At 53.8% G+C, this 26,008-nt stretch overlaps 1 protein-coding gene across 1 annotated transcript in view; it reads left to right on the plus strand.

Annotated features, from left to right (window-relative positions):
- Positions 1 to 25,600, plus strand: part of AJAP1 (adherens junctions associated protein 1) — a 38,161-nt gene extending 12,561 nt beyond the window's left edge. Inside the window, exons 2-6 of the mRNA XM_031506666.2 lie at positions 4,386 to 5,053; positions 12,105 to 12,192; positions 14,917 to 15,159; positions 16,308 to 16,438; positions 20,977 to 25,600. Coding sequence (XP_031362526.2) covers positions 4,386 to 5,053; positions 12,105 to 12,192; positions 14,917 to 15,159; positions 16,308 to 16,380 — 1,072 coding nt within the window. The 3' untranslated portion in view covers positions 16,381 to 16,438; positions 20,977 to 25,600. The remainder of the gene's footprint in view (positions 1 to 4,385; positions 5,054 to 12,104; positions 12,193 to 14,916; positions 15,160 to 16,307; positions 16,439 to 20,976) is intronic.
- The last annotated feature ends 408 nt before the right edge of the window (positions 25,601 to 26,008 follow it).

Consider the following 26,008-nt stretch of genomic DNA (forward strand, 5'->3'; position numbering starts at 1 on the left):
ATATTTCTGTCCCTGCCTCGCTTGGCGTTTGGAGATATGAAATGCTCTGAGTTCGTAAATCACCCCAACAAGGACATAACCTTGATTCCCTGTGCAATACCGATAGATTACCTAACAGGAGGCGTGAAATGGAAGAATGGCTCCATTTGTATAATTCTGCATTAAAAATCAGCCTATTCTACAGTTAATGCTCCTGTGAAGTGTCTCCACAGGCACGGGAGAAAGGGGCTGATGCTGGAGAGCAAAAAAGGACCTTTTGAAAGGGACTGCACTCAAGTGAGCCTTTTAGGCTTTGGGGAAGTGGGTTAGTGCTGACGGGTGGTGTTTTGATGTTTGTCAGAGCCGTGATCCCAGTTAATTTTCAGACACATTACCAGAGCCAGGGGTTTCTGGGAGCACAGCAGGTGCTCTGGATTAATCCATGTCCTGTCTGCAGTATCAGGGCTGCCTGAAGTGCTGCCATCCCTGAGGGTTCCCAGGCCTGGAGTAGGGGTTGTTCTGTCCTGCTCCATGCTGGATGCTCCTGCTTTCCCTCCCTGCACATGGTGGTTGGTTACGTGTGTGCATCGGTGGGAGCAGCCAAGTTTCACAGCAGCCTCTTCCCCACTGCCGAGGACTGTGGTGTCCTCCAGGATCCTTGAAATTAATCTCTCTCATCAAGTGCCAACTGTCCTCCTCTTCAAAGCTCACAACTGCACCTGGAAGGGGTTTCATACAGGGGAGGACTCTGAAAGGTGCATTGGGTGGGGAGGCTGTGGCGGCTCCAGTGCAACATCCACTGTTCCGTCACCTTTGGAACTGGGATGGGCTCGGATTGGCTCAGGAAATGTCCCGGTGCGCCTGGTGTGCCTGATCCATGTCATTAGCCCAGCTGTTTCCATGAAATCTGCGCTCGTGCTTGTTGCAGGTAAATATTTGTAAGAGTTCCATTGCCCGTGTGTGAGCACGGCCGCCTCACCATCCACAGAGCCGAGGGAGTGGATTTGTGGCTGGTGGGAGCCAAGGCCTCGGACGACGAGATCAAGGACAGGATTTCATTTCCTCAAATATATCCGCTCTGTGTTTCTTTATCTAACCCACTTTCAGAGTTTTATTGAGTTTTTCCTGGAGTTTGAACAATATTTTGGGATAACATTCCCATTCACCTCCAAGATGGGAAAAGAAGTAATGTGAAAATTGCCCACGCTACACAAATTTCTTTGCAAAGTAGGTTGTGTGTGCTTGTAGAGGGGTGAGGAAAGCCCTGATTCCCGAGTGAGGAGTGTAACCACAGCCCTGCCTGATAGATCCCTTCTGGCCCACATGTACCTCCAGCCGAGGCAGATGGATGCTGTGTGTGGGTCTGGATGATGTGTTCCCTTCCCTATGCCAGAGCCCCTCTTTGGGTGCAGTTAGGGAGTTATTCCATGCACTGGGAGCAGCTCAGGGTCCTCTGCCTCCGCTCTGCTGTCCCTGAGGAGCAGCTCGTGCCGGTGGAGAGGTGTTTGAGCTGTTGGATGTCTCGGCAAAGCAGGAACGCCCTCACGGCCTCCGAGCAGCGGTGACTTTGTGCCGGAGCTCCCGAGAGGCTCGCGGTGCTCTCCTGCCTGTTCTGGCGACAGGGAGGCGGAGGCTCGGGGACTCCCGGGGCGCTGTGCCGGGCCGGGCCGTGCTGTGCCAGCCGCAGCGGGCTCTCCTGGGACAGCCCAGGTTTTCTGGGGCAAGGACAAGGAGGCAGGAGATGCGGGCGAGAGGTATGCCCGCTCCCTGGGTGTCCTTCAGGAGGTGTCATCCTGCTGGCAGCCTTGGCAGGGTGCTGGGGTGGGGGAGGCAGGGGAGGGCCGGGTGGTCCTGCCTCTGGCCGCTGCCGCATCCATCCCCGCCGCCGCGCCGGGCGCATCACGCTGCGTTGCCAGGACAACGGCAACTCCTACACGCTGCTATTTATTCTGAAGGACACTTGCTCTTATCTGTTGTTGCAAAGCCCTCAGAAGATCGCATGCCACGCAAAATTCCTCCGAGGTAACCGGACCGGCTGCTTCTGTCCCTGAAGCCATCTCCTGGGGACATGCCAGCCAGCGTGGTGGCAAGGAGAACACTCCTGGGGTGGCAGCCCCTTGTGTGGCATTGCTTGACAGGACGCTGGTGGGACGGTGACCCAAGCTGTCCTCGGGGCAGAGTGGGATCTGCCCCATCTGTGTGTCCCTTACTGTGTCCATCCCCACGCCAGAGCCTCTGAGCTGGGCAGCAGTGACAGCAGTGAGGGACACTGCTGCTGGGTGTCACCATCGCTTCCTGGCCGTGCTGGGACACAGATTTCCAGCATGACCCAGGGCAAGACAAGGGTTGGGTGTTGCCTCTGCCCACACATCCTCCTGATGCTGCTATGAATGATGCAGCCATGTCAGGCACGTTCTGCAGGAGCAAGCCCCTGCAAGTTCACACTGCCATCGCTGCAGCCTGAAATGTCACTAGGAGACAGGAGGAGGTGGAAACAGGGGGAATATCTGTTTTTCCTGTGAGCTGCCAATTCCAAGCACCAAGGATGGGCATTTTGCCTTTCAGAAGTTTCCAGGCAGTAGCTGGGATGCAGCAAGCACCAAGTTTGGGCTGGGCACATCTTCCCTTGCTCTGTTCAACAGCTGTTCATAAAAGTCTTGAGCGTGAGCAACACAGAGAGCTGGGAAGGGGATGAGGTCTGGGGGTGGGCACAGATGGTGCGAGGGGTGTCACCTGGGGTGAGTGACATGTCAGGAGGTGCCCAGCACCTTTCCTTCTTTGCAAGGAGACGTTTCAGGTGATGTTGGGGGGTTGGGCAGAGGCTGAAATCAAGCCTGACGTGCTACAGGAGTGATCCTGAGCGTTGCAAAGGTGAGTCTGTGCTTGATGATCCGGCTGGAGCATGAGCTTGGGGCTCCTCACCAGTGGAAGCACGGCACTGCCTACAGCACGTGGGGGACACTCTTCGTGCTGCCACCACTCTGTCGGCCTCTAAAAAAACCCACCACCACGGTTTGGGTGGTTGGTGGTTTTTTTGAAGCCTTGAAATCCTTCCTCCCCCAGCCTGAACTATTTTGGTTTCTGTTGTCTGTTTCTGGCTCTTCCCTTTCTCCTTCTGCGCTCTTTCCTTGCGTTGCCTTCTCCCTCCCCAAAATAAATGTTGTTACGCTTTGAAAAAATACCCAATTAGGAAAAAAGCAGAGATCCTCTGAGCAGAAAAAGCCTGTGCCTGGGAGTATCCAGGTCAGCTCCTTTAGCTTCACTTGCTCACGCACAGAGGGAGTGTACAAATGCTTCTGTCAACCAGATACACATTCTGTCGTGCTCCCAAGGACTGTGCGGGCGCTGCTGCAGAGGATTAGCCCGTTTAGCCATGTAAAGCTCTCATTAACTCCTGCTGAGTTCGACAAAAGTCTTTCTCCTGTAAAAGCTAAGTAAAATGGAGTAAAGATTTTTGGGCTTTGGCCTAATGATTTTTTTTTTTTTTTCCCCAGAGAGGTAGTGGGGGGAGAAGGCAACAGAAATTTGCTATCAGAGATTTTCTTGCCTCTTTACATGGGGCAGCATCGCAGAGGAGACATGAGGGGAGCAGAGCCTTGGTGTGGTGCCACTGGGGAAGGGAGAGGGCTGTGACATGACGTGATGTGACGGTGACATTAAAGCAAAATTCTGACTGCTGAAGCTGCCAGCAGCTCAGGGGTGTTCCAGCTGCTCTGTGGCAGAAAGGGCAGCAAAAGGGGCTGCTCCTCCTGCCCTCCCTGTGCTGCAGGGTCATGTTCAGCGTGGGTGCTGCACGCCATGGCAGGGGATGTGCCATGCTCCGTGGGAGGATGTTCCTGCTGCGGCGTGGGTGACTGCCACAGTGGGAGATGGGCTACACGTGCAAACACAAGAGCCCACGTCTGCTCCAGCCCTTTGAGGGATTCATCATGCTGCCTGTGGGCTCGGGAAGCAAGGGATGGGCTCTCTAATACCCCTGCATCTCAAGTGTCCCTGGAGTGAGTGAAAGCTTGTGCTGCTGGAGCTGTGCTGTCTGCTTTGGACAATTCACCCAAAAGGGCTGAGTTTGGGCAAAGCAGGCACTGGCCGCTCCTTCAGAGAGTTTCCTGGTAAAACCCATCCTCAGGTCATTCCCATCGTTCCCAAACCAACTGAAAAGTCACAGTTGTGAGGGGGGATCCTCACCCTGCCATGTTGGTGGTGGCAGTTTTCAGGGGGAGGGTGTGGAGCATGCCCTGTGTTGCCGTTTTGGGGGATTCTGGCTGGAGAACCGGGGAGGACAATGATACCCGTGGAGCTGGGGGATGTTTTGGGTGGCCGGGCTCAGAGATCTAGGGTGTGCCATACCGAGAGGGAGAACGGGGCTGCCCCGCTGCCCTTCTAACACCATCCCTGTCTATCCACAGGTCAGCTTGCCCGCTCGGAAGCCATGCTTGGATTTTAATAGCCATGTTCCACCTAGCCATGGACCTTGCCAGCTGCCAGCCCCCAGCCACCGGCGCCGCGGGGAGGCTCTCGCCACGGCCGGCGCTCCGGCACAGACTGTCCCGTGGCTCGCTGTGGGGCACGGCGAGCGGCCAGGAGCTGACACAACCCGGGCCCCCCTGGACCTGCGGCCCCGCGCCCCCTCTGCAGAGACCCCGCTCCCGCCGCCCGCCGCCCGCCGCCCCGCCGCCCGCCGCCCGCCCGCCGCGCCGCCCGCGCTCCCGGCGGGGCCGGCGGCACCTCCGCGGCTTCGCCCCGCGGGACGGGCGGCCCACGGCGCTGCCCGAGGTCATCGTCTGGGGCCCCACGGGCGAGGAGGACTCCCTGGAGAGCAGCACGCTGCCCAGCGCCTTCGCCACCACCACCACCACCGCCGCCGCCGCCAGCACCGCCGCCAGCACCGCCGCCGCTGCCACCTGGGTGACGGCCGCCACGCCGCCACGCGTGCCCGCCAGCACCGCGGCCCCCGCGCCCGCCGCCGAGCGGCCCCGCGCCGGCCCCGGCCGCGCCGGCACCGCCGAGCCGGCCGCCGGCCACAGCAGCGGAGGCAAGGATGCTCGCCCGCCCCGTGGGCTGGGAGACAGCACAGGTAGGGACAGCGAGGTGGCGGGACATCAGGAGGGCTGGCGGGTGCCGGAGCAGCGCGTTCGCCGCGGCACGAGTGTCCCGGTGGCAGCGCTGCCTGGGACGGGAGTTAGTGTGACATTAAGCAGGCGCTCGGAGGAGAGCGGCAGTGCTGATTATCGCTTTGATCCGAGGCGTTTTCCAGCCACTTGCTGTGTTTTCCCATTACAGTCTCCATCCACAGCCCATCTCCCGTAATCGCGCCGAGCATCACGCTCGGCACAGCAATGCCTTCCCCCAGCGCTGGCTGCTGCGTGGACATGGATGGGAAAGCTGCTTCCCATTTATTGCAAATTATATTTGTTATTGCTGATATTAAACCGTGGGATACCGGTGGATAGTTTACAGAATTTACTCACTGTGCATCGACTGCTTTGAGCCCACTGCGATTTTCTAGTCAAAATGAAAAGGAATTTTATGGCCTAATCTTAATCCCAATTAATTTATCCAGCCTGCCCTGCTTGGCAAAAAGACACGATGTAACCAGGATGTTGTTCCTGACTTAAAGGGGTTATTTATAGCTGAAAAATAACTCCCAGCCCACACTCCTTTTACAAAACGCTGAAATTGGCTGGATAGATCAGCGAGGGAGTATTGATAAGGGCTGAGGATTTTGCTGCTCTCTGCACGATGAGAGCATCAGCCTGGTCTCCCCAGACCTGCCGTGGTCCGCAGCTCTGGCCTCAGTGGCATCATCCCCTCCAGGAGGGTTGGATCCAGTGGACTTGTTGCCATCAGCCAGCTGCAGGAGCCCCTCTGCCTACACCAGCTGTAGGAGGATGGCTCCTGGCATGTGCTGGGGCTCTGGGACTTACTGGAGTGGGCTGCCTTGTTTAGGCAAAGTTGAGCTGACAGTGATGCCACCCACCCACCAGTGCCACCGCTGCTGCCCTGCGTGGCCGCAGAACAACAGGAGCTGCAGCCCCGGCAGCTCCCAGGGGGCCAACTGCTTTAATCTGCAGGCTTTAGCTCTCATTAGGGCCTTTCTCCATGATCGGAGTTTTTGCTAATTAACTTCTCTTCAAGCAGTGAATGCGATAAACTTCTTCTCGGGTCTAAAGGCCCTGTTTGATCCCGGCTCATCCACCCTCAGCGGAAAAGCTCCTGAGGTCCAGATCCGCTTTTCCTTCCAGTGCTTGGGCTGAGCATCCGAGTGAGCTCTCAGCAGGCTCCCAGTGGGAGCTCCATGCCCCTGCCGTGCCTCGGGACAGCGTTTTGGGAGTGAGCAGCCGGCTCTGTCTCAGAGCAGGGTCCGTGCCAGTTTTGCTGGTGCGGCGCCTGTGCGAAGCCGTGCAGCTTCCCAGCCCTGCTCCGCTCTGTTATATAAGCTGTAGCGGCTGGAAGTGTTTGTTCTCTGCCGGGAAAAACATATGGCTACAAATGAGGATGAGGTAACTCGCCTGTACAGTTTTTTTGCCTCAGAGAGCATTGCCAGTCCCTGTCCGGTCCCGCGGTGGGCGCAGTGCTGCTCTCTCTGCCTGTGGTCCCTCAGCTGTCCCCAGCACATGCCTGGGGCGGGGGTCAGGGTGAAACCACCTGTGTGTGGCACCCACATGGGCTGGGGTCACTCCAGGAGTCGGCAGAGCTGTCCCAGGGCTCCTGGAGCCATGCAGATCCCCTACACTCAATTCCATCAGAGCAGGCTGCTGTTGTTGTGCTGCTGCCTGCCCCCATATCCCTCCTGTGCCGTGTCCTTGTATCCCTCTGTGTTTTGCCTCTGGGTGATTGTGTGGGACCCTGGGGTCCTTGGGGTGCACACAGGGTGGTAAAAAGACCCACTTCAGCAGAGGCAGCAGTGCTCACTGAGATGAGCAATGGGAGCAGCTCTGCTCTGTCAGATCCTCCTTTCGCCCCCCTTCCTCCTCGCTGAGGAGCGAGAGAAAAAAGCCAGAAACAATGCCTCTGTGAGTCGCTGACAGCAAAAACAAGCTTTAAAAAATTCCCCTGGAATAGGAATTACTTGTCTCCTAGGCAGGAGAGGCAGAGAGGAGTGATGGCAGGTAATGCTTGGGATGAGAGCAGAGGCTGGCACATGCACTGGCCCAGTGGGTGCTGCTGTGGGGGTCCAGGTGACCTGTGGCTCAGGTGTTCCTGTCCCTGTGCCACCTCTGCCACGCAGCAGAGCACTGATGGCATCAGCTGGGCATGCAAGATGTTCACCCAGGCGTAGTTTATGCTTGTGCTTTTCAAAAATGTGCTTCCTTCTTCAGGGCTGTCATAATCATTTTACTCTGGAGCAGGGAAAGAGAGGAATCATTAAAATTCCAGCTTGCTGCAAGTGGGAAGGGCTGTGAGGAGCTTTCACCGGGCACTCTCCACGTGGGCTGGGCTCCTTCACCAAGGCAGAGCATCCCCAGGTCCCGCAGCCTCAGCCAAAGCAGAGAAGAGTGGAATGAATCAGAGCTGTCAGTGCGAGGCAGGAATTGCACTCGCTGGTTTGTCTGAGGCTCCTTTCAGGAGCTTTAGGATAAAGCCGTCTTTAATTAAACCTTTAAGTGCTTTATAGGGCAGAAAACTCCATGTGCTGTCTGCTGCTCTTAGTGGTATTTGATGACCGGTCGCGGCGCATTTGGCACCGCGGTCTGTGAGCTTGTGGCAGAGCTGTTGCTCAGGGACACCCCTTCACCAGGGCTGGGCTTCTCCTGGGGAAAGGTGGGGGCAGCTGGATCCGAGCTGGTGGTGGCCCCAGGCCATCCCTCCCCACCTCCAGCCAGCAGTGTGTCAGGAATAAATAATAACAGAGGCGTCGCTTCCCGCTGGCGATGACCCTGCCTCCAGAAAGAGGGTGCAGTAGGGGGTTGCTGGAGGCGAGGAGACAGTAGATGCAAAAAGCTTCAAAGGAATTAATTAAAGATAAAATGTGTTTAAAAGAAAACCCTGGGCAGTGAGGATGGAGTGTCCTCTTTGATCCGCTGTGCCGAGGCATGGGGAGACGCCGCAGCTCAGGGACGGAGAAGAGGTGAAGGAGCTGGATGGTTTCTCCTGGACTGGCACCACAGTTACCCCTCCTGGGAGCTGCCCAAAGGATCCCTTGTAGGGCCATTCTTCAGCTGCAGTTCTCCTGAGGGGTGGAGGATGGTGGTGGAAGCAAGAAAGGAGCGTGGCCATCAGCTGAGCAGAGGGGACACTCCCCGGATGCGCGGCCGGCGAACGTGCCCGTGCACATCCTCCCACGTGCGTCTCAGTGAGCCAGAAACTCTCCTTGCTGATCTCCAAGTATTTATTGCTTGGTGATATTTGCTGTAACACCTGAGAAGATAAGTCCCAGTGTCTTTAGCATAAACCTCCAGGATTTTCCTTCTTGGCAAAAACATTTTGCAGCAGCAGCAGCGGGAAGATATTTTCTTTCTTTCGTCAGTCCAGCTCAAAATACCAGGAAGCTGCCAGGAACCTTGGTGGTTTTCTTGCTGAAAAGCTGCATTTTCACCTCAGGATGACTAACACTTGCTGGGCTGGGTTTCAGAGAGATCAGTGATCTACCAGGTGAAAAACCAAGCAGCTTTGCTGACCTCAGCTTTGCCAGCAAGGTGTTGGGAAGAGCAGAGCCGAGGCTGTTTGTGGTGGATTGGGCAGCAGAGGAACTGGCTGTGTACTGTAATAATGCTTTTCAAGAAAATTTCTGCTGTGTCTCCTCCCCTGTATCAGACCCTTGTGGCTTTTGTAAATTATTTTCCTTACAAGCTATTAACCAGCAGTGGGTTAATGTTACGGCCAAATCTGGCTGATCCCCCCTGGGAAAGGCCGGTGGTGGCAGCAGGGAGGCCACACCACGCTCCTGATTGAATTGTTCTGTCCACAAGCAGCTTTATCAGGGGTTTTTGGGGCTCAGATGTGATCTCTGATGGCTGGTGAAGCCATAAAGCCTCTTGAGTTTAGCAGCTTTGCCCCAGCTTCTCCACAATGCTCAGGAGGAGGCATTGGCATCCTGGTGCTCAGGGCGTGTGAGAGCAGAGGAAGGGGACTCGTGGCAGGGATGAGGATGGGATACTGAGGAGAAGGAGATCCACACAGCATAAGTGTGGGAAGAGACTGGGGGTAGCAATATCTTGCCTGTTAGAGTAATTCCTGTTTTCTCCCTTTCAAATGAAATAGAGCTGTTTTCTCCTTTTTCTAATTTTATGCAGCTTCAAGGCCTTGACAAGGGTCTTCAAAGAGTTGCAGCTCGTAGCTGTTTTTATTGGGAAAATGAAAAATACAGGCTCCTTAACCAGAGCTGTTGAAATAAAGGCCTTGGGGGATAGAGGTTCTCTTTGTTTTTAATTAAGAGCTTATATCTCCTGTTCGCTGCCATTGCACGCTCCTGCAGTAGCAAGACATTAGTCTCGAATGGATTTTCTCATGGAATTAATTCCATTGATGCAGAGCTGTCCGGGAGCCGTTTCAAAAGGTGGCCAGAAAGGCCAAACCTCAGCACTTTCATCTCAGCAGCAAATATATGGTCTTTAAAATAACAGATAAAAAAAAAAAAAAAAGCCCTGGCATTGGCTTGCTGTGAGAAGATTGGGGTTTTGCCCAGGATGTGGGGAACTGGGAGCTGGGTTGTGCTGCCTGCTGGGATTCTGTGGCCCCTCTCCCCACATGGGGGGGATTTAGAGGCCTCAGTGAGAGCAGAGTGCACACGGACGGCACAAGAGTGGAAAAACCCAGAGATATTTCAGCATTTCCGAGGGTTCAGAGAGCGCCTTTGAAGAGCTTTCCCTCCTGGCAGGCGGCGTGTGGAATTCTGCTGCACTAGCAGAAGCGCAGAGGCTTGGACACACTTTCGGCTCCATTAAATACTTCTCCTGTAATTACCCTCCAGTTAAATGGTCACTGCGTCAAATTGCCTGGTAAAAGCCTTGGCAGGGGGAGCCCTGGCAGGGCCGAGGTGTTCGCAGGTGAGAGGGGCCGGTGCTGGGAGTCCCTCCCTGCAGCTCCCCGTTTCCACGGTTAATAACGTGTAATTACACGGCCGCCGGGTTCCGTGACCCGCTGGGATCAGAGCTTTTGCCGAGGAGATGAGCAAACAAAACCCAGGCACTGTAATCCCTGCTCCCGGGGTCTCTCTCTGGGGGCACAGGCTCTCATGGGGAGTTATGCCTGTGCCAGGCAGCTTCCTACACTGGAGGAGGAGGATTTTGCTCTACGAGCAATTTTATCTTCCAAGTCCCCTTCCTCCATCTGTCTGGGCTTTGAGAGCTGTGTCTAAACCACTGCTTTGCCCTTGGCAGCATCTCTGTCCATCTCACCTCCCCTGCCAGGGTGCTTTATGTCCCTTACAGGACATTCCCCTCTCAAAGGGTGCCCCAGCCCTCACAGATTGGGTATTTGCTTGGTCTTGCTCTGTATGGCCCTACATGTTTTGAGGGCCTAATAGAAAGGATTTGATATACCTGTAAATTAAGAATGAAGACCTGATAGTGTTTATTGCAGCAGGTATTGCTGTAGGGCTTCCCAGGGAACCATCGTGGAACCACCTGTTGGGTCCCTTCCCTCTCTCCATCACCACCGTTGAGACAAAGATCTCCTGTCCCCTTGAAATCCCCCTGGCTTCTGCAGAATTTATACATGATGCAAAGGAACTTTGCTGTGCCAGTACATATGGCAACTTATGTGTGTGATGGAGTCTAAAATTATCCAGCCTTTCTTAAAATCCATGTGTCCTGCTCCAAGGAGCTGCCATCCTTCCCAGTGCTCAGCCACCTGCAATCTGTTCTGCCTATGCCTTTGCCATTACGTAAATGCAAGGATTAATTGCATCGTTAGGTTCTCCCTGCCACCACTGCCTCAGCTCCCAGTGTTGCAGAAGGTCTCAACTCCGCTTCTGTTTTCAAAGGAATCGGGCACTGGGCTGGTTTGATTTTATTTTTAGAGTCTTTTCCTTTTATCTTTTCCAGCAGCGTCCCACTGGGAGCTGCTCCAAGACTGCTGTGCAGGATGTGGCCGGGCTGGCTGCTGCCAGGGTGGGCGTCACTCCTGACCTGCCACACGTGGGCACGAGCTTGGGCACGAGCTGCCACCGCGCTCCTCGGGCCCGTCGGGACATGCTGCCATCGTCACCACCCTCTGGGAACTCGTATCATGGGGCCAGAAGTCTTTCTCTGGCCTCACCTTCAGGAGGTGGGGTGCCAGTGGGAGGTGAGGAGCCTCCCACTGTGGCATTTTCCCTGTGAATTCCCCTGGGAGATGAAACCCAGAGGTGGAGCAGCTGAGGAGTGAGCTCTGGCTCTGGCTGGAATTGGCTGCTGCCCACCCTGCCAGCATGGGATCCACGAGTGAATCCTTCCCCAGGAGCAGTGGCTGCCCCAGTGCTGCCCAGTGGCCCCCAGGCACCCCCAGCTCCAGCTGAGCCGTGGCCCTGGCACTGACGCCGTCCTTGCCACAGACACATACAGATATATATATAAAACTGCTTATTTTCCTGTCATTCTAAGACTTATTTATTTATTAAAACTACCATCCATCAGGAGCTGCAACATCTGTTTGTGAAAAATAGCACATCCTTGGGCTGCAGCCAGGAAAAATCATTTCATTATGAAATTGCAACTGTAAGGCAGCACAAAATCACAAACATAGTGTACAGCGAGCTGCTTTTGTTTCCAAACTGCTCATTAGGAATGATCCACGAGCCAAAATGATACCCCATGGAAGGTGAAGAGGGGGAAATGAGCCCACCCGACCTGCAAAGCAAGCAGCCGTCAGTGCTGTGATTATTATCCCTGGTGAATCCCGCACCCGGTGCAAGGCTGCACTCGTCTCCCTTTCCGTCCCAGAGGGGAGACGTCTTCACTTCTCTTCCGTTCTTCGTGCCTAATTCGGGCTGACAAGGAACATACTTGAGAGGATAGGAAATGAGGAGCCTGGCTTACAGATTATTTTGTGTAAGGCAGGAGAGAGGATTGCGGCACCGCTGCCGGGGGCTGTGAGTGGCCTCGCCTTGGCAAGGGCTGGGAGGGGGTGGTGGGGGGCTGTGTGGGGAGGGGGACACTGCCAGGGGCCCCCTCAGTTCCCATCCTCACTGTCTCTTTTGTCTGCAGGTCTGGCTGTCCATCAGATAATCACTATTACCGTGTCCCTCATCATGGTCATAGCTGCGCTGATAACAACTCTTGTCTTAAAAAATTGGTAAGGTCCCTCCTGCTCTGCTTGGCTTGGGGGGTGGCGTGGGATGGGGACAGGGTGGGGATGGAGGTGCCCGTCCCACTGCGTTGCCAAAGCCTGTGGTACCTGCCAGGAAAATTTTGAAAAGGAATCACAGGAGAAAATGGGGGGTTTACAGCTAAACCTCCAAAGGAAGCTGGTGCATCACGGTTTGGCTGCATCCCCGTGGCTTCCCCACCTCACACCACCTGGCCAGTGGCTTTGGGGACAAGCACATGGTCGGGGCTGGGTGGACAAATCTCAAGGGACACGTGCTCATTGCTGCTCCAGGGCTGAGTGCCTCAGCACGATGCCACCCACAGAGGTCAGAGCCGTGTGTTGGGACACAGCAGGTGTTCCCAGGATCTGTCCAGCACCAGCAGCAGCTCCTTCACCACCTTCCCTAAGGAGTTTTGACACTGTTCCTAAAATCCCCACAAGCACCTGCATCTCCTGCCCTTTCCTGTGACCCCAGGGACAGAAGGGCATCTTCGAAGCACCTCAGGTGCCATGGTTTGAAGCATGCCCCAAGCCCCAGGGCGCTGCTGTGCTCCTCCAGCTTCATTTGCTCCGGTTCATTCTCTCAGTGTGGCTGGGCGTATGGCAAAATAGGTTAGCTTTCGCTCCAGGCACTCCTCACTTTACCTATTTCCCAGGGAAACTGGCCTACTTTGAGGTCAGCGTTGCTGGCTTAGCGGCACGGCTGCAGCACGGGGCTGGGGGAGAGCAGCCGGTGGCTCTCCCCTCTGGCCTGGCCGAGCTCTGCATGGGTGCTGCAGCAAATCGATTTCTGCAGCCAGGAGGCAATTACAGCACCGGGTTGATGAGGAGCCTGCTGGCTAACTGGGATGAGAGGAGAAGCCCTTTGCAGGGCTATGGAGGCATCTTCATCTTGGCAAAGCTGTGATGCTAAGCAGCAGCTGACTGAAAACACGGAGGTTCTGACCCCACAGCTGAACTTATTCTGGGGAGCAGCTAGTAGCACTTCCTCCTGTATCTTGAGTGGGATTTAATTCACTAAACTTCCCTGTTTGCCGCAGTGTTTCAGTGAAGGAGCAGGGAGAATAGTTTATAAAACACTTGTGGGATTTGTCTCCAGTCGCAGCAGTGAGCTGTACGAGTCATTGATCCGGCTGACCACAGCTTGGCAGAACAGCTCGGTAACTTCTGCTGAAGCCAAAGAGGGGAAAAAATAAATCCAGTGATCAGTGTAGAATAGAAATGCTTTACAGTAAGTGAAACTGAGAAATCACCAGAGAAAATCCTCAGCAGGAGAGTGTGGCCAGCACGCAGGTGTGTCTCCAAGGTGAAGAAACAGTGCCTGGGAGTTTGCTCAACTCTAACCAAGGTGCCTCAGTTCATTGGGTGACCCTGGGCCACGTGCAGGTGCTCCACGGCAGGGCTGGCCCACGTCACACAGCGCTGGCCCTGTCCCCAGCAGGGACACAGTCACTGTCCCCATCCTTTGGCTGGCATTTGTCCCCCTCGAGCAGGATGGGTGAGCCATGGCTGCGTGCCAAGCCAGCGTCCCTCTTGTCACTGCTCCTCCTGCACACGTGCTGTGGGGAGACAGCAGTCGGTTTAGGGCTGTCGCTTTCAGTTGCATCAAGCAGAGCAGAGCCAGCAGCCAGATGTTGTCACCCTGGCCAGCACTGCTCCTGGCAGAGCCCCACGCTCCTGTCCCCAGGGGTGCCCCTCCACAGGCAGCGCTGGCACCCCCAGCTCCCACCGCCCTCGGGAGTTGCCACCTCCCAAAACTCCAGCATTCTGCAAGGCGCTGTCAACCCCATCCGGAAAAAGTGGCATCTTAATTAAATCAGTGTCTAGACCCTGAAATAGGACCAGGCTGATTGAGGGCGGGGTTGAGCTGGGGTTCTCCTCGTCTCTGACGTACTGAGGCAGAAATGTTGTGCAGCCACGAGATCTTTATGAAGCCTCCAGAGCTGGAGGAGCCCCCAGAGAGCAGGGCTGCCCTGCCAGCCATCCGTCTGCTGTGTCACACCAGGTCCTGAGCTCATTTATCCTGAGAAGTTTCAACCTGTTGGTGTCTCCCAGATGGAAAGGGTTTCACTTCATTGTTCTCACCTACATATTTTCACTTAAGAGAAGGCTTTTGCTTCCTGCAGGTACAAAAGTGTGACTCATTAAGTCATTCGTCTGATGGGAAAAAGCTTGTGTCTAAAATGTAAATTTAGTTCTTATAAAAAAGCACTGAGCCAAATGGCTGCTTGTGTCTGATCTTTCCAATTCTGAATTGGAATTGGAATTTCTGAATTCTAATCTAGTATGGAACAATCTGCAATGACTGGTCAATCAGGTGAGTTCCCTTGCCAAGTTTCAGGGATACACACTGTGCCTCCTGTCCCTTCTGCTTTGGCCTTTCAGGCCATAAAAATGATGGAGGGCAACTTTTTACACAGTGGGATGGGACAAGGGGATTGTTTTTCAACTAAAGGGAAGATTTAGATTAGGTCTTAGGGAAAATTTCTTCCTGATGAGGGTAGTGAGGCCCTGGCACGGACTGCCCAGAGAAGCTGTGGCTGCCCCATCCCTGGAAGAGTCCACGGCCAGGTTGGACAGGGCTTGGAACAATCTGATCTAGTGGAAGGCATCTCTGCCCATGGCAGGGGGGTGGAACGGGAGGGCTGCTAAGGTCCTTTCCAACCCAGACCACCCCACGATCTCTGATTCTCTGTCCCCCCGGGCCAGCTGTGCACAGAGCGGGCGGCCCCGGCGCAACAGCCACCAACGCAAGCTGGACCAGCAGGAGGAGAGCTGCCAGAACCTGACTGACTTCGCCCCCGCCCGCGTGCCCAGCGCCCTCGACATCTTCACCGCCTACAACGAGACGCTGCAGTGCTCCCACGAGTGCGTGCGGACCCCCGTGCCCGTCTACGCAGAGGACACGTTGCACTCACCCGGGGATTACAAAACGACCTTCAATGGAAACAGGTGAGGTGGGCGCCGTGCTTTCCTGGAGTGGGGGGAGCGCCGTCCCGCCCTGGTGTTCAGGGGTGATGTTCCAATAGCACTGGGCAGAGCCACCTGCCTTTTATGTGCTCACCCACTCGTAGTTCAGTGTGGGACCGACCCCCTGAGCCCCAGTCCTGGCGGTGAGTCCGGGTGGGTGCCTCAGCACCCCCTGGCTTGCAGGGCTGGGCGAGCTCAGCACCGCACGGTATTTAGCTCCCAGCTGCTGCCGCTCCTGCCAGCACAATAAAATGCCACTGGATCAGTTTTTCCAGCGCCTGTGCTGTCTCCTCTGTGGCATCGGCAAAGCTGCCGGGCTGCAAACAAGCAGGTGATTAATGGAGGAGCAGGCAGCAAGAGCCAAATGAACCGTTTGGCTGCTGCAAAACAACGGCAGAGCACTAACAAGGAGCGCCATTGGCAGCCAAGGGATGTGGCCGTGCTCTGCCAGCCCCTTGCCTGCCCGGGGGGGAATCAGGAGCAGTGGGGTTGGAAGAGATGTTTCCCACACTACAGGCTGTCTCCAGAGTGCTTTCACTGGGTGCTGGTGTGGTTTCACTATATGGTTAATGTGTGTCCCCATCAAAGGTAGAGGGGAAGCCAGGCAGAGAGTTTTGAGGGAGAAAATGAGCAGCTGATGCTCCAGACAGCCTTGAGGAACCATGACATGTGTGGCAGCCACAGCCCAGATCTGCCTGCCCCAAGGACAGGCCTGGAGCCAACAATTTAATGCCTTTCAGTCAGCACTGATGCCTATTCAATCAGCATCTCTTGCATGTGTGCAGGGTTCTGCTCATCCACATTTTCCAGGGTTTCTTCACATCTTGGAAGGTGGAGAACTGGCAGGGATTGTCACACCATTTTGTTGGGTGTCCACAAGCCTCGGTTTGACGCGAACTCCAGCCAGGTGACAGAGAGTGTTTGTGTTATGGCTAGCAGAGATCATGGCTTTTCTGCCATCCAGGGATGCTTTGTGGGACCCTCTATCCCAGAGCATTTCCTGGCAGCCTGGTGAACCCCGGCCCACTCAAAGCAGATGTAAAAAAGCTGACTGTGCAGCAGGCCACCCCGGCTTGCACCGTGTGTGTTACGTACCAGCGTGTACCAGCCCCTCTTTCTGCTCACTGCAGACCCTCTTCTTCTGACCGGCATCTTATTCCCGTGGCCTTTGTGTCTGAGAAATGGTTTGAAATCTCCTGCTGACTGGCCGAAGCCTGTTTGACTTCTGGGGGCAGGGCAGACGCCAGCGGGCTGTTTCCTGGTACGTACCGCGCTCCCTGCGCCCATCCCGCATCCATCCTGGGCCCCCACTCTGCCCATCCCACCCTGCCTGGTGCCATCCTGCCACCTGCTCTTCCCTCAGTGTGACTGGACATATTTCATGGATGGGGCACTGGGAGGCTTTTCCAGGGAGGTTAATTGCAGACAGGTCCATGCTAACAGGGATGGACAAGGACTCCAAAGCAAAGGGTCCCTGGGGTAGCCTTGATCAGCCTGATCCCATGGTTCCAGCCCACCTCTGAACCCTCAGCAAGCCACAGTAATTTCCGTGCTGGGAAATGGCCTGATCTGTAATTAACCTCTGGTGGCATGATGGACAGCCTGCCTCGTCAGAGCCCCACATGTCCAGCATGCATGCTCCACCAGCATCTGAAAGCTCATTTGGTGATGCTTGCTGCCATGAACACTTCCATGCTCACTGCAAGGGTGCTGGGGTCTTCCTCCTCCTCCTCCTCCTCCTCCTCCTCCTCCTCCTCCTCCTCCTCCTCCTGCTGTTCTGCAAAGCCAACCCTTTGAGCACAGTCCCCAGCGCTGGTCACACCTGGGGTGTTGCTGTGACTGAAGGAGTACAGTGATGTTGTTCTGGTGTCAAGAGTACAATCTTTGGGGATTTCCTTCTCTTTTGTTGAGTTGGCCTGAGCCATTTTCACCTCCTTGAGTCACTTTTGAAGGTGGCACAGCTGATAGCAGTGGCAGGAAATGTCTGTGTGTGCCAGCTTGCCCTGGGCAGCAGTGCCCACTTGAGTCACGTGCTCAGGTGAATTAATTGCTTTGTCCCAAGTCCCTGCTGTAATGAATCATATATTCAGTGTAAATGAATTTTCCAGCCTTCCCTGGCTGCAGCTCACTTGAAATAGCCTGTTTAACATTATGCACAGCTATTGAACACAGAAATATAATTAGATTAGAATGGAAGGGAATAAAAAGTTAATGATCTTGGCCATGCTGGGGCTGCAGTGTCTAGACAGGGCAGGTGAGGTGTGTGCCACCACAGTGGGGCAGAGAGCAGGGATTCAGCTGGCATGGCCCCACTGCCCCCCCAGAGCCTCTTCTGGTTGCGGCAGCTTCAATGGTGAAGGTGAAAGGCTCTCACTCCCCATTCACTGATATGCTCATGTTTTTTCTCTAACTTTGTTGTTGTGGCCATTATCTCAAGGGACAGAGGGCAAAGGAACCCAGGCAGGAGCAGGTGCCAAGAGCTGGAGCAGGAGAATGAGCAAGGGGGATCTGCAGGGAACACCAGCCTCAGCAATAAACCCACCTGGCCTTTTCCACCCTCAGTTTTGTAGTTTGGGATGTCTTTCCATTGGCTTAAAGTGAATAAAAAAGTAATAACACATAGAGCAAGCCAGCTGCACTCAATGCCATCTACAGCTCTCCATGCCTCAGGCAGAGGGAAGGAAGGAGCAGCACTGTAGGAATCCTGTGTGGATCCCACTGCTCCTGCCCCAGGTCCTGTGAAACCCCAGGCCAAAGACTGTGCCCTGGTCACCTCCATAGATTTCTTTAAATAGCCTGCAGCCGTTCCATTACGCCTTATTAAATCCTTGAAATTCTCATTGATCCATTTTCATGGAATCCATGATACGCACATTGATGCGCTCTGGAAAAATCTATGGGGCTCGTGCCTGGAGCATTAGCTCTGTAATGGCACTTCAATTACGGATGCAGTTCTGGAAGCTGCTGTTTGGTTTCATTAAGGATAACAAAATGAGATTGATCCCAAACCTGTTCTACCTGTTCTCTGCACATTTACTCTGCACAGGTGTGTTTGCACCAGGGTGTTTCTGGGACACACTTGCATAAGTGGTGTGTCCCAGGTGCTGGTGGGAAATCCCTCAGGTGAAATGAGCATTCCAAGTTTCTTGTGTCACTGTGCAAGGTGCAGGTGGCACTGAGATCAGCTCCCTGCTAGGCTGTCCCTGCCACCGTGGTTGCCTTGTGCTGTCACCAGCTGCCAAGTGCCAGAGGAGCAGTGGGATGGAGGGAAGCAGAGGAGTGGAGGCATGGAGGACGCCTCTCCAGCTCTTGTTTCTAGGGGAGAGGCTGGTGGAAAAGGAGATGCAGCTGCCTGGGCTGCACAGCTTCCAGGGGAATGAGAATTTCCTGGCTGGCACCCACAGCCACAGCAAGGTCACCTGAAGGGGACAGTTGCTGTTGACCCACTGCACCACAGCAGAAGACAAGGATGCTCTGGAGCATGTGCAGCTTTTTGGCTGGAGGGGCTACACGCAGCTTTCTCCTCACAGCCCCTTTCTCCTAGTGTTTTACAAATTTTGTTTGACAGCACTTCACAGCTCTGAGCTGTCTCATTGGCACATTAGTGCTCCTGATGGTGTGGGGCCAGAGCTGGAGGCACAGGCCAGGTGGAATGTCCCAGGACATGGATGGCAGGACAGAGGTGCTGCAGATGTTTTGTGGAGATAACCACTGGGAGCCAAGTCGGAATTTAATGTGAACTTCACATCTGGCAGTCCATCAGCCAGGTGTGGGGACTGACCATAGTGCTGCCCAGCTGGCACCCTGGCCGTGGGTGATGCTGACAGCATCATCAGGCTGGGCTGAGCAGTTGAGGCAGCAGATACAAGGGACAGCACTGCAGAGCATCTCTAGCCCAGAGCGCTGCAGGCAGTGCCATGGTTGTGTCAGGAAACCTGGTAAAACTCATCCAGGTACACAGGGAGCAGATGTTGAAGCTATTTCCTGGGGTCAGATTCCTCCTGTGCCAGCAGGAGCCACGGGGAGGGTTCCTGTGCTTCAGGCATGGTCCCTGCCAGGACACAGTCCTCCCCACAGCAGGCGATGCTGCCCGTGGCAAGCAGCTGTGGAGCTTTCCAGCAGATTGCCTGTTCCAGCAGCCAGGCCCCACTGGAGCACCAGCTCCTTGGTGGATGTCACACCCCAGCAGCAGCTGCTAGCAGCTGCTCCTGCAGGCAGAGAAGTCAGCAGCAGGTTGGTGGGGCAGTGCAGCCTCAGTGTGGCCCTAGGCTGGCTAGGTGAGGAGTGGAGCAGTCAGTGGAAGCTCTCAGGAGTTACCTGAAGGGAGGGATGACAACTTCTCTTGCCTGGTGGCAGTGGTGCTGGAGGAGCACCAGGCAGAGGCAGGAGCACCAACACTCTGCAGACCAGCACAGGACGTGTGCCAAAGACTTGAGTGGCTTTGTCCAGGCACCACAGCACAGGATGGCTGGTTTGGCTTGATTTCATCCTGGCTTTGGGGCTTTCTGAAATGAAGTTTGAGATTCCACATTATTCTTGTCCTTAATCCTGCTCTCTTTGACTGAAAAAACCCCATGGAATGAGATTATACAAAAAATCTGTAAGGTTGATCAAGCGCTGACCTACTTTGCACAAAGAGGCTCTTTGGGATACAATACGGATCCTACATCCTGCCGTGGTGCATTAACCAGTGCCCAGCAGGAGCCACGGAATGCTGGGCACTGCTGGCAGGGAGGGGACAGCTTGGTGACACCAGCCTGACCCTGTCGTGGCACAGAGCTGACAGCGCTGTTGGTAAAACCACGCTCGAACACGGCAGCAGCTGCTGCTGGCCCCGTTCTGCCTAACAACAGCAAATGGTTTGTGTTAACATTAACAGATAATGAGTCATCATAAAAGATCCCAGCTTGTCTTTGGAGGAGTAGCAGCAGTCCCAGCACAGCCCCGGCGCAGGAGATTAAGGACTCTGGAAAATCTGTCTCACTAATTAAGACTTCAGGGTTGTTCTTGGAGATGGTGTCTTGGGCATCTTGCTTTAAAATAGCAGGTTTTTAGAGAAAGAAGCCTGGAACAAAAAGCATGCCACATTCTGGATGATGATCCCAGCCAGGCAGAGGGCACAGATGAGGGATGTGTGGATTAGGAATGTGTTTCCTGAGCATGGCTGTACAGGGTGTGGGTACCTGCTGGCAGCTGCTTTTGGCACACCCAGCTGTGCTACAGCTCATGAAGTGTCACGGACATGTAGAGCAAGTGGCCACACGCCAGTGATGGGGAGTGATTGTCTTCACATGGAAGGTCCAAGATTGCAGAGGAAGACATCTTCCAGTAGATGGTAAATAAATAGCTTAAGGACTTTGATAGGATCTCTGGTTTGGTGCTTAACCAATTCCCTATTGATTCTTTAGATTTAACTTTAGAAAATCTTGTTAGTGCTTGTCATCATCTGCTCGTCTGCCAGAGCACTCGCTGCTCGAGGCCTGAGTGTGAAAGCTGCAGAATACAGGGATGATCAGGAGTAAATCCCACTCTGGAAAAGGCCCTGAGGAGAGAGTAGTGGTCCCAATCCCCAGCACAGACCAGCAGCTGTGGAGAAGGAGGAGGAGGTCACTGACACCCTGCTCCCTCCATGCTCTGCTCCCCCAGGAACCCCACAGCTCCATAGCCAAGGGGGAAGGAGGGGAAACTTCTAGGCTGTTTCTCCCTAACTTCTAGGGAGATCATCCTAGCAGTGATGCAAGACTTGGTGCAAATTCCATGTCGCGACCTAATCTTTCTTTTTCTTCTTGTCCTCAACAGGATTCCATTGGTGAACCTGTAAAAAATATAAAAAAATAATGGGTTACCTGTACCTACCATTTCTGTTTACCAGTAGGAGACTCAAAGAGCAGCGTTCTATGGGCCAAATATATTTTTATAAAAATGAACACGCCTATAGGTAACTGCGTTGTCAAGGAGCACGTTTTTGGGAGGAGAGAAAGGAAAGTGTGCAAGTGAAGAATCCCGTGGAGGAGGAGGAGGAACCAGCAAAGGATGGAAAGGGAAGGATGAGCGCCTGGAGCCCGGCCATGGACGGTGACTCTGAACCTGTGCCAATAATACCATTATGTGCCATGAACCGATGCAAAGACTTTGCAAAGAGCTGAGACAATAATGCCTGGAAATGTTTGGAGGACAAGTGGGGCATCTCTTCTGGTGGGGTCATCCATTCCGGTCCATACATACGGTATATGTAGAGAGAAAATATATATATATATATATATATATACACACACAAACACTTTTTGTACTGTAGCAATTTTTGAAGATCTTAAATACTCATTTTTAAAGAAGATGTCATGGGCTAAAAGTCTCATTTCTTTAACACGCATCATGCAAACTGGGTGATCTGATGTTTTCTACTTTGGCAGCTTGCCTGTCAACCTATATGTGTATATATAGGTAGACATATATACATATATATACCTGTGTGTGTGTATGTATAGACATATATATGTATGTATACATATATATATATAATTTTGGTTCTTTTTGGAAATGCTTTTCCAGTGACGTGACCGTGGTGGGAGACAGCTGGGGCTGTGCTGCCAGCGGGAAGCAGAGGAAAAGCTTCCCAAAACCATCCAGAGCACAGCTCAAGGTGGTGCTGAAGGTATTTCCAGGCTTCTGTATCCCGATACATCATCAAGGTCGATGGGAAGAAGCAGGAAAACCTGGGCCTGCCCCGTGTCCTCAGAGCTGTGATCTCCACCGTGCTAGCATGACACCTCGGGGCTGGACAGGGCAGATTTTTGGAGTGGACTTCCAAAAGATGGGCCTCTCTTGGCAGAGAAGAAAAATTTTAGGAGTGGGGTGTGGGAAGGTTTTTTGGAAAATGGCTTCTAAATTGGCCACAGCACCAAAGCTTACTCAGCCCTTTGTGAGAAACCAGAGGAAGGAGCTCTTGTCCTCCTCCCCCAGCCTGGGGCTGTGGGACTGAGAGAGCCTCTTCCTTTGTTCTCCTGGTCTTGGCTGGCTCTGCTGCAGCAGAAGAAGACACAGCCAGCTGTCCACAATCCTGGAGATCTCTTAGTAGTGTTTAAAGGGAATTTTTGCCAGGGAAGCACGATCCTGCAGGCTCTGGTTTGGTGTGTTGATCTAGAAACACGTCCAAGCCCATCCATCTCCTGCTGGATTGGGCAATGTTTGTGGGTGCTGACCCTAAACCCTCTGTCCAAGTCTTTCCATGGAGTCGGGTGCTGCCATGCTGTGCTGCACATCAGACACTGGGATGGGTCTCGCTTGGGCCCCTTTAATGTTAAAAGGGTGGAAACTACAGCAGAGAACAGACCAAAGTCCTCCAGTTCTTTTTGTAAACTGCCCTTGGTAAATACTAGTGGTTTTTTAGAATTGTCCAGATCCACGTTTCTACTCCCCCACTGACTACTCAGCTTCTTTTCTTTATGATAATGAACGTGCAGTTTAAAAACAAACAAACAAAAAAAAAAAGTAGAACCCTGTGGTGTTGCGCATAACCACGTGTGCGGTCTCTTGTTCCCATGTCCTTTTCTGTCCTTTTCCCATGGAATTGCACAGTCTGGATTTTTTGTCCTGAATTTTTGGACGCTGCCTCAGACAGAAGTCTTCCTTGCCAGCCCTGACAATTATCTGCAGCCTTGAGCCAAACCATCCCCTGGGCAGAGCAGTATCTCCTGGGTGGCTCATGTCCAGCTTTCCAGAGCACTGGATGCCTCCAAGGAGAAGAGGAGACAGTGTCTTGCTAGAGCAGTGGCCCCCAAAGCTTTAGCTGTCCCTGGGAGACATGGGGAGTGTCTGTCCTTGGGAAGCGTGGAGTCTGAGCTCTGCTCCAGGGTCATCTCAGTGTTCTGGGGCTTTCCTGTGACGCTGGTGTCAGTGCTGCAGCCCTTGCCCACAGGCTCTCCCCTTTGTGACTTCATGGGAATCCATCTACACCAGCTTTGAGCCATGTTCCTTGTGCTTCTCCCCTTGATCTTCCTATTTATTTCATTCCCACAGGTATTCCAGTGTAATCACAGTAGTAGTATGACAAGAAACATATCTCAGCTCCCTCATTGCAGGGCATCTGAAGCAGCATTCTGTGTTTCTGCATGGATGGAACCTGCTGCCCACAGGGAAGTTGTCAGGCAGAGCTGGGAGATGCTAGGGCAGCACAGGCAGCACTGGTGCAAGCAGTGGTGATGGAGGCACCTGGCTCACAGCAAATTCCCTGTGGAGCTGGGGAAGAGGAAGGGAAAATGTGTAAATGTGTGTGTGTGTGTGAGAGAGAGAGAGAGAGAAGGAAGGAGAATCACTGTGACCCTGAGGACGGGCACAGGTTTCAGAGGGCAGGACTTGCATGAGCTTCTCCCCCAGTCTGCAGCAGGACATGTCCTGGTCTCCCCGGAGCTGAGCAGTGAACCAGGGAACAAAAGTAGATGCACAATCTTCCCTTATTTATAAGGACCAACAGCACTTGCACTTTATCAGAGGAAGCCTCCCCCCATCCATGCTGGGCCACTGCGGTGGAGGGAGAGGAGGAGGAGGAAGGGCTGGGATGGAGCTGCTGATGCAGTGATGTACGAGGCAGGATCCAGGCGTCCCAAGGTCTTGCACAGTGAAGAGAAATGAACTGTGTTGATTTCATTCCCTCCTATAGATGAAAGCCAAAAAACAAGAAAGAAATGAGAATAGAAAGTCGCATTTCCATGGCATAGTCTATTGAGTAGATCTTCCCACCGTGGAAAAGCAGGGAAGCGTGGTGTTCTCAGACACACTCCCATGGGAGCTCTGTCATGTGTTGGGCACATCGTCTCACCCCAAGGTCCTGGAAGCTTGAAAAAAGAAAAATTTTGCTTCTTGCTTTGCTGTAAGCCCTCAGCCCGCTGCTGCTTGTTTCTTTTCAGTTCATTTTCCAGATTCCTTAGCCCCTGAATAGTCCCTGAGGAACACACCATGGCAGCCAAGAGGCTGCCACATTCCCCAGACATGTCACAGGTGTCGCTTGTGGCTCTGTCTTAGGGGAGAAAGTGGTGTGGCACAAGCCACCCATGGCAAGGAGGGGTTGTCTCTCCTTGGGCTCTGCAGCAAGCCCAAACTTCCCAGGGCTGTGTAGGACTCTCCTCCCTCCACATCCCTTGCAAACCCTGAGCAGGAGCCACAGGATGTGCCGCTCCCACCGGGCCAGGGGTCGGTGCCGCTGCTGCCGCCGGCACCGGTGGGCTTCACCCCGCACCAAACCGAGCAGGTTTGGGGCTGCAGGTCCGAGCTCCCACGTCATGGCACCAACAGGTAGGGCGGGCAGGGTTTGGTCCTCAATCCCCTGACCTTTGGAAGCCGAGGGCGGCTTCACCCCACGGCAGCCCGGGCAGAGGTGGTCCCGGGCAGCCGCCTGTCTCTCCAGATCCGATGGTTTACCTTCACTCTGTCTTCCCAGCTGGAGAAAGGGCGGCCGGTGGTGGTGGCAGGAGCCGTGCTCCAGAGAACACCAGTGCTCCATGGGGCACCAGTGCTCCATGGGGTCAAGGGCACCGAGCCTGCCAGGAGGTCACCGTAGCGATGGCAGAGCCGGCGCGGGGACGGATTTCAGGTTACCTCTTCTCCACTGGCAGCTTGCTGCGAAGGAAGGTAGTTCAGCTGAAACGGTAGTTAAATAGTAGATATTCTACACATAATATATATTTTGTAAAAAAAAACAATTTAAAAAAATAAAATAGAACAAAAATATATCTATCCTATCTCAGCCCACCCATTTCAGGATGAATGTGGTTGGAATTTTCGTTCAACCAGATATTAAATCTGTACGCGATTTTTTCAAAACCAGCAAGAAATCCCTTGCCATTTCCAAGTCTGTGGGTTTGGTCTCCCGAGCTCATCTAACGCTTCTCACACATTTTTAAGAATTACTCTCAGCATTTGTAGGTACATTTTTAATAGTGTCACGAGTGGAGAGAATATTTACTTTGAAAAAAGTATATGTTGCACAAAAATGTACACTAAGGGCACAGATTTCTGACCCAGATTCTTCTATTTTAGGTTCCAAGGGGTTTATTTTTTTGTTTGATAGGACATGTACAGTGGAGTTTACACTTTATTTTTATTTTGCCAAAACCCGTTTTCTAACATGAGACAGTTTTACTTTGTAACCGGTTTTACATCACTGAGTACTTCTTTCTTTTCCTGGGAAAATCCTGCACCAGGAGGCACCCGGTGGAAGCGCCGTCACCTTTTGGCATTGTGGCTGCCCCACCCGCCCGCAGCGTGAGCTGGGGTGGTGCCAAAAGGGCCTTTTCTTCCTGAGCGGTTTTTAATTTGTCTCTGTCCGTGGAAGCCGTGTATTTGGAAGCACTGTAAATGCCACCCCGTCCCCCTGCCCTCTGTATATTTAGTACTCTGATGTTGCTATTAAAACTGATATGAGAACCGCGCAGCCGCTGCTGACTGGGTTCCTCCACGCGCAGCCACGGTCCCTAGGGAGGGGACAGGGTTGGTTTGGTGGGATCCGTGTCTCAGCAAGGAGTCCAGAGGCTTCCCAGAGGAAATCCCCCTGTTCCCAGCTGTGCACACCTTGGGTGAGCAGCAGGGAAGCCTTCGTCCTGGGAAGAGGGTCCGGTGCATCCCCACCACGGCAGCACCACCTCCACACCCTGTGGCACAGGCAGGAGGGTGCCAGGTCCCCAGGCTCACCCAGTGTCCCCCAGGGCTTCGAGGTGACCCTGTGAGCCTTGGGACAGCCCCTTGGAAGAGGGAAGCCATTGAATAGGACTGTTGGGGAGTTAATTAAACACCACTAAAGATGCTTTAAACAAACAGCTCTGCTATGAAATCACATCTT

The sequence above is a fragment of the Lonchura striata genome, chromosome 24, assembly GCF_046129695.1.
Source record: "Lonchura striata isolate bLonStr1 chromosome 24, bLonStr1.mat, whole genome shotgun sequence".
In the NCBI taxonomy this organism is placed as follows: domain Eukaryota; kingdom Metazoa; phylum Chordata; class Aves; order Passeriformes; family Estrildidae; genus Lonchura; species Lonchura striata.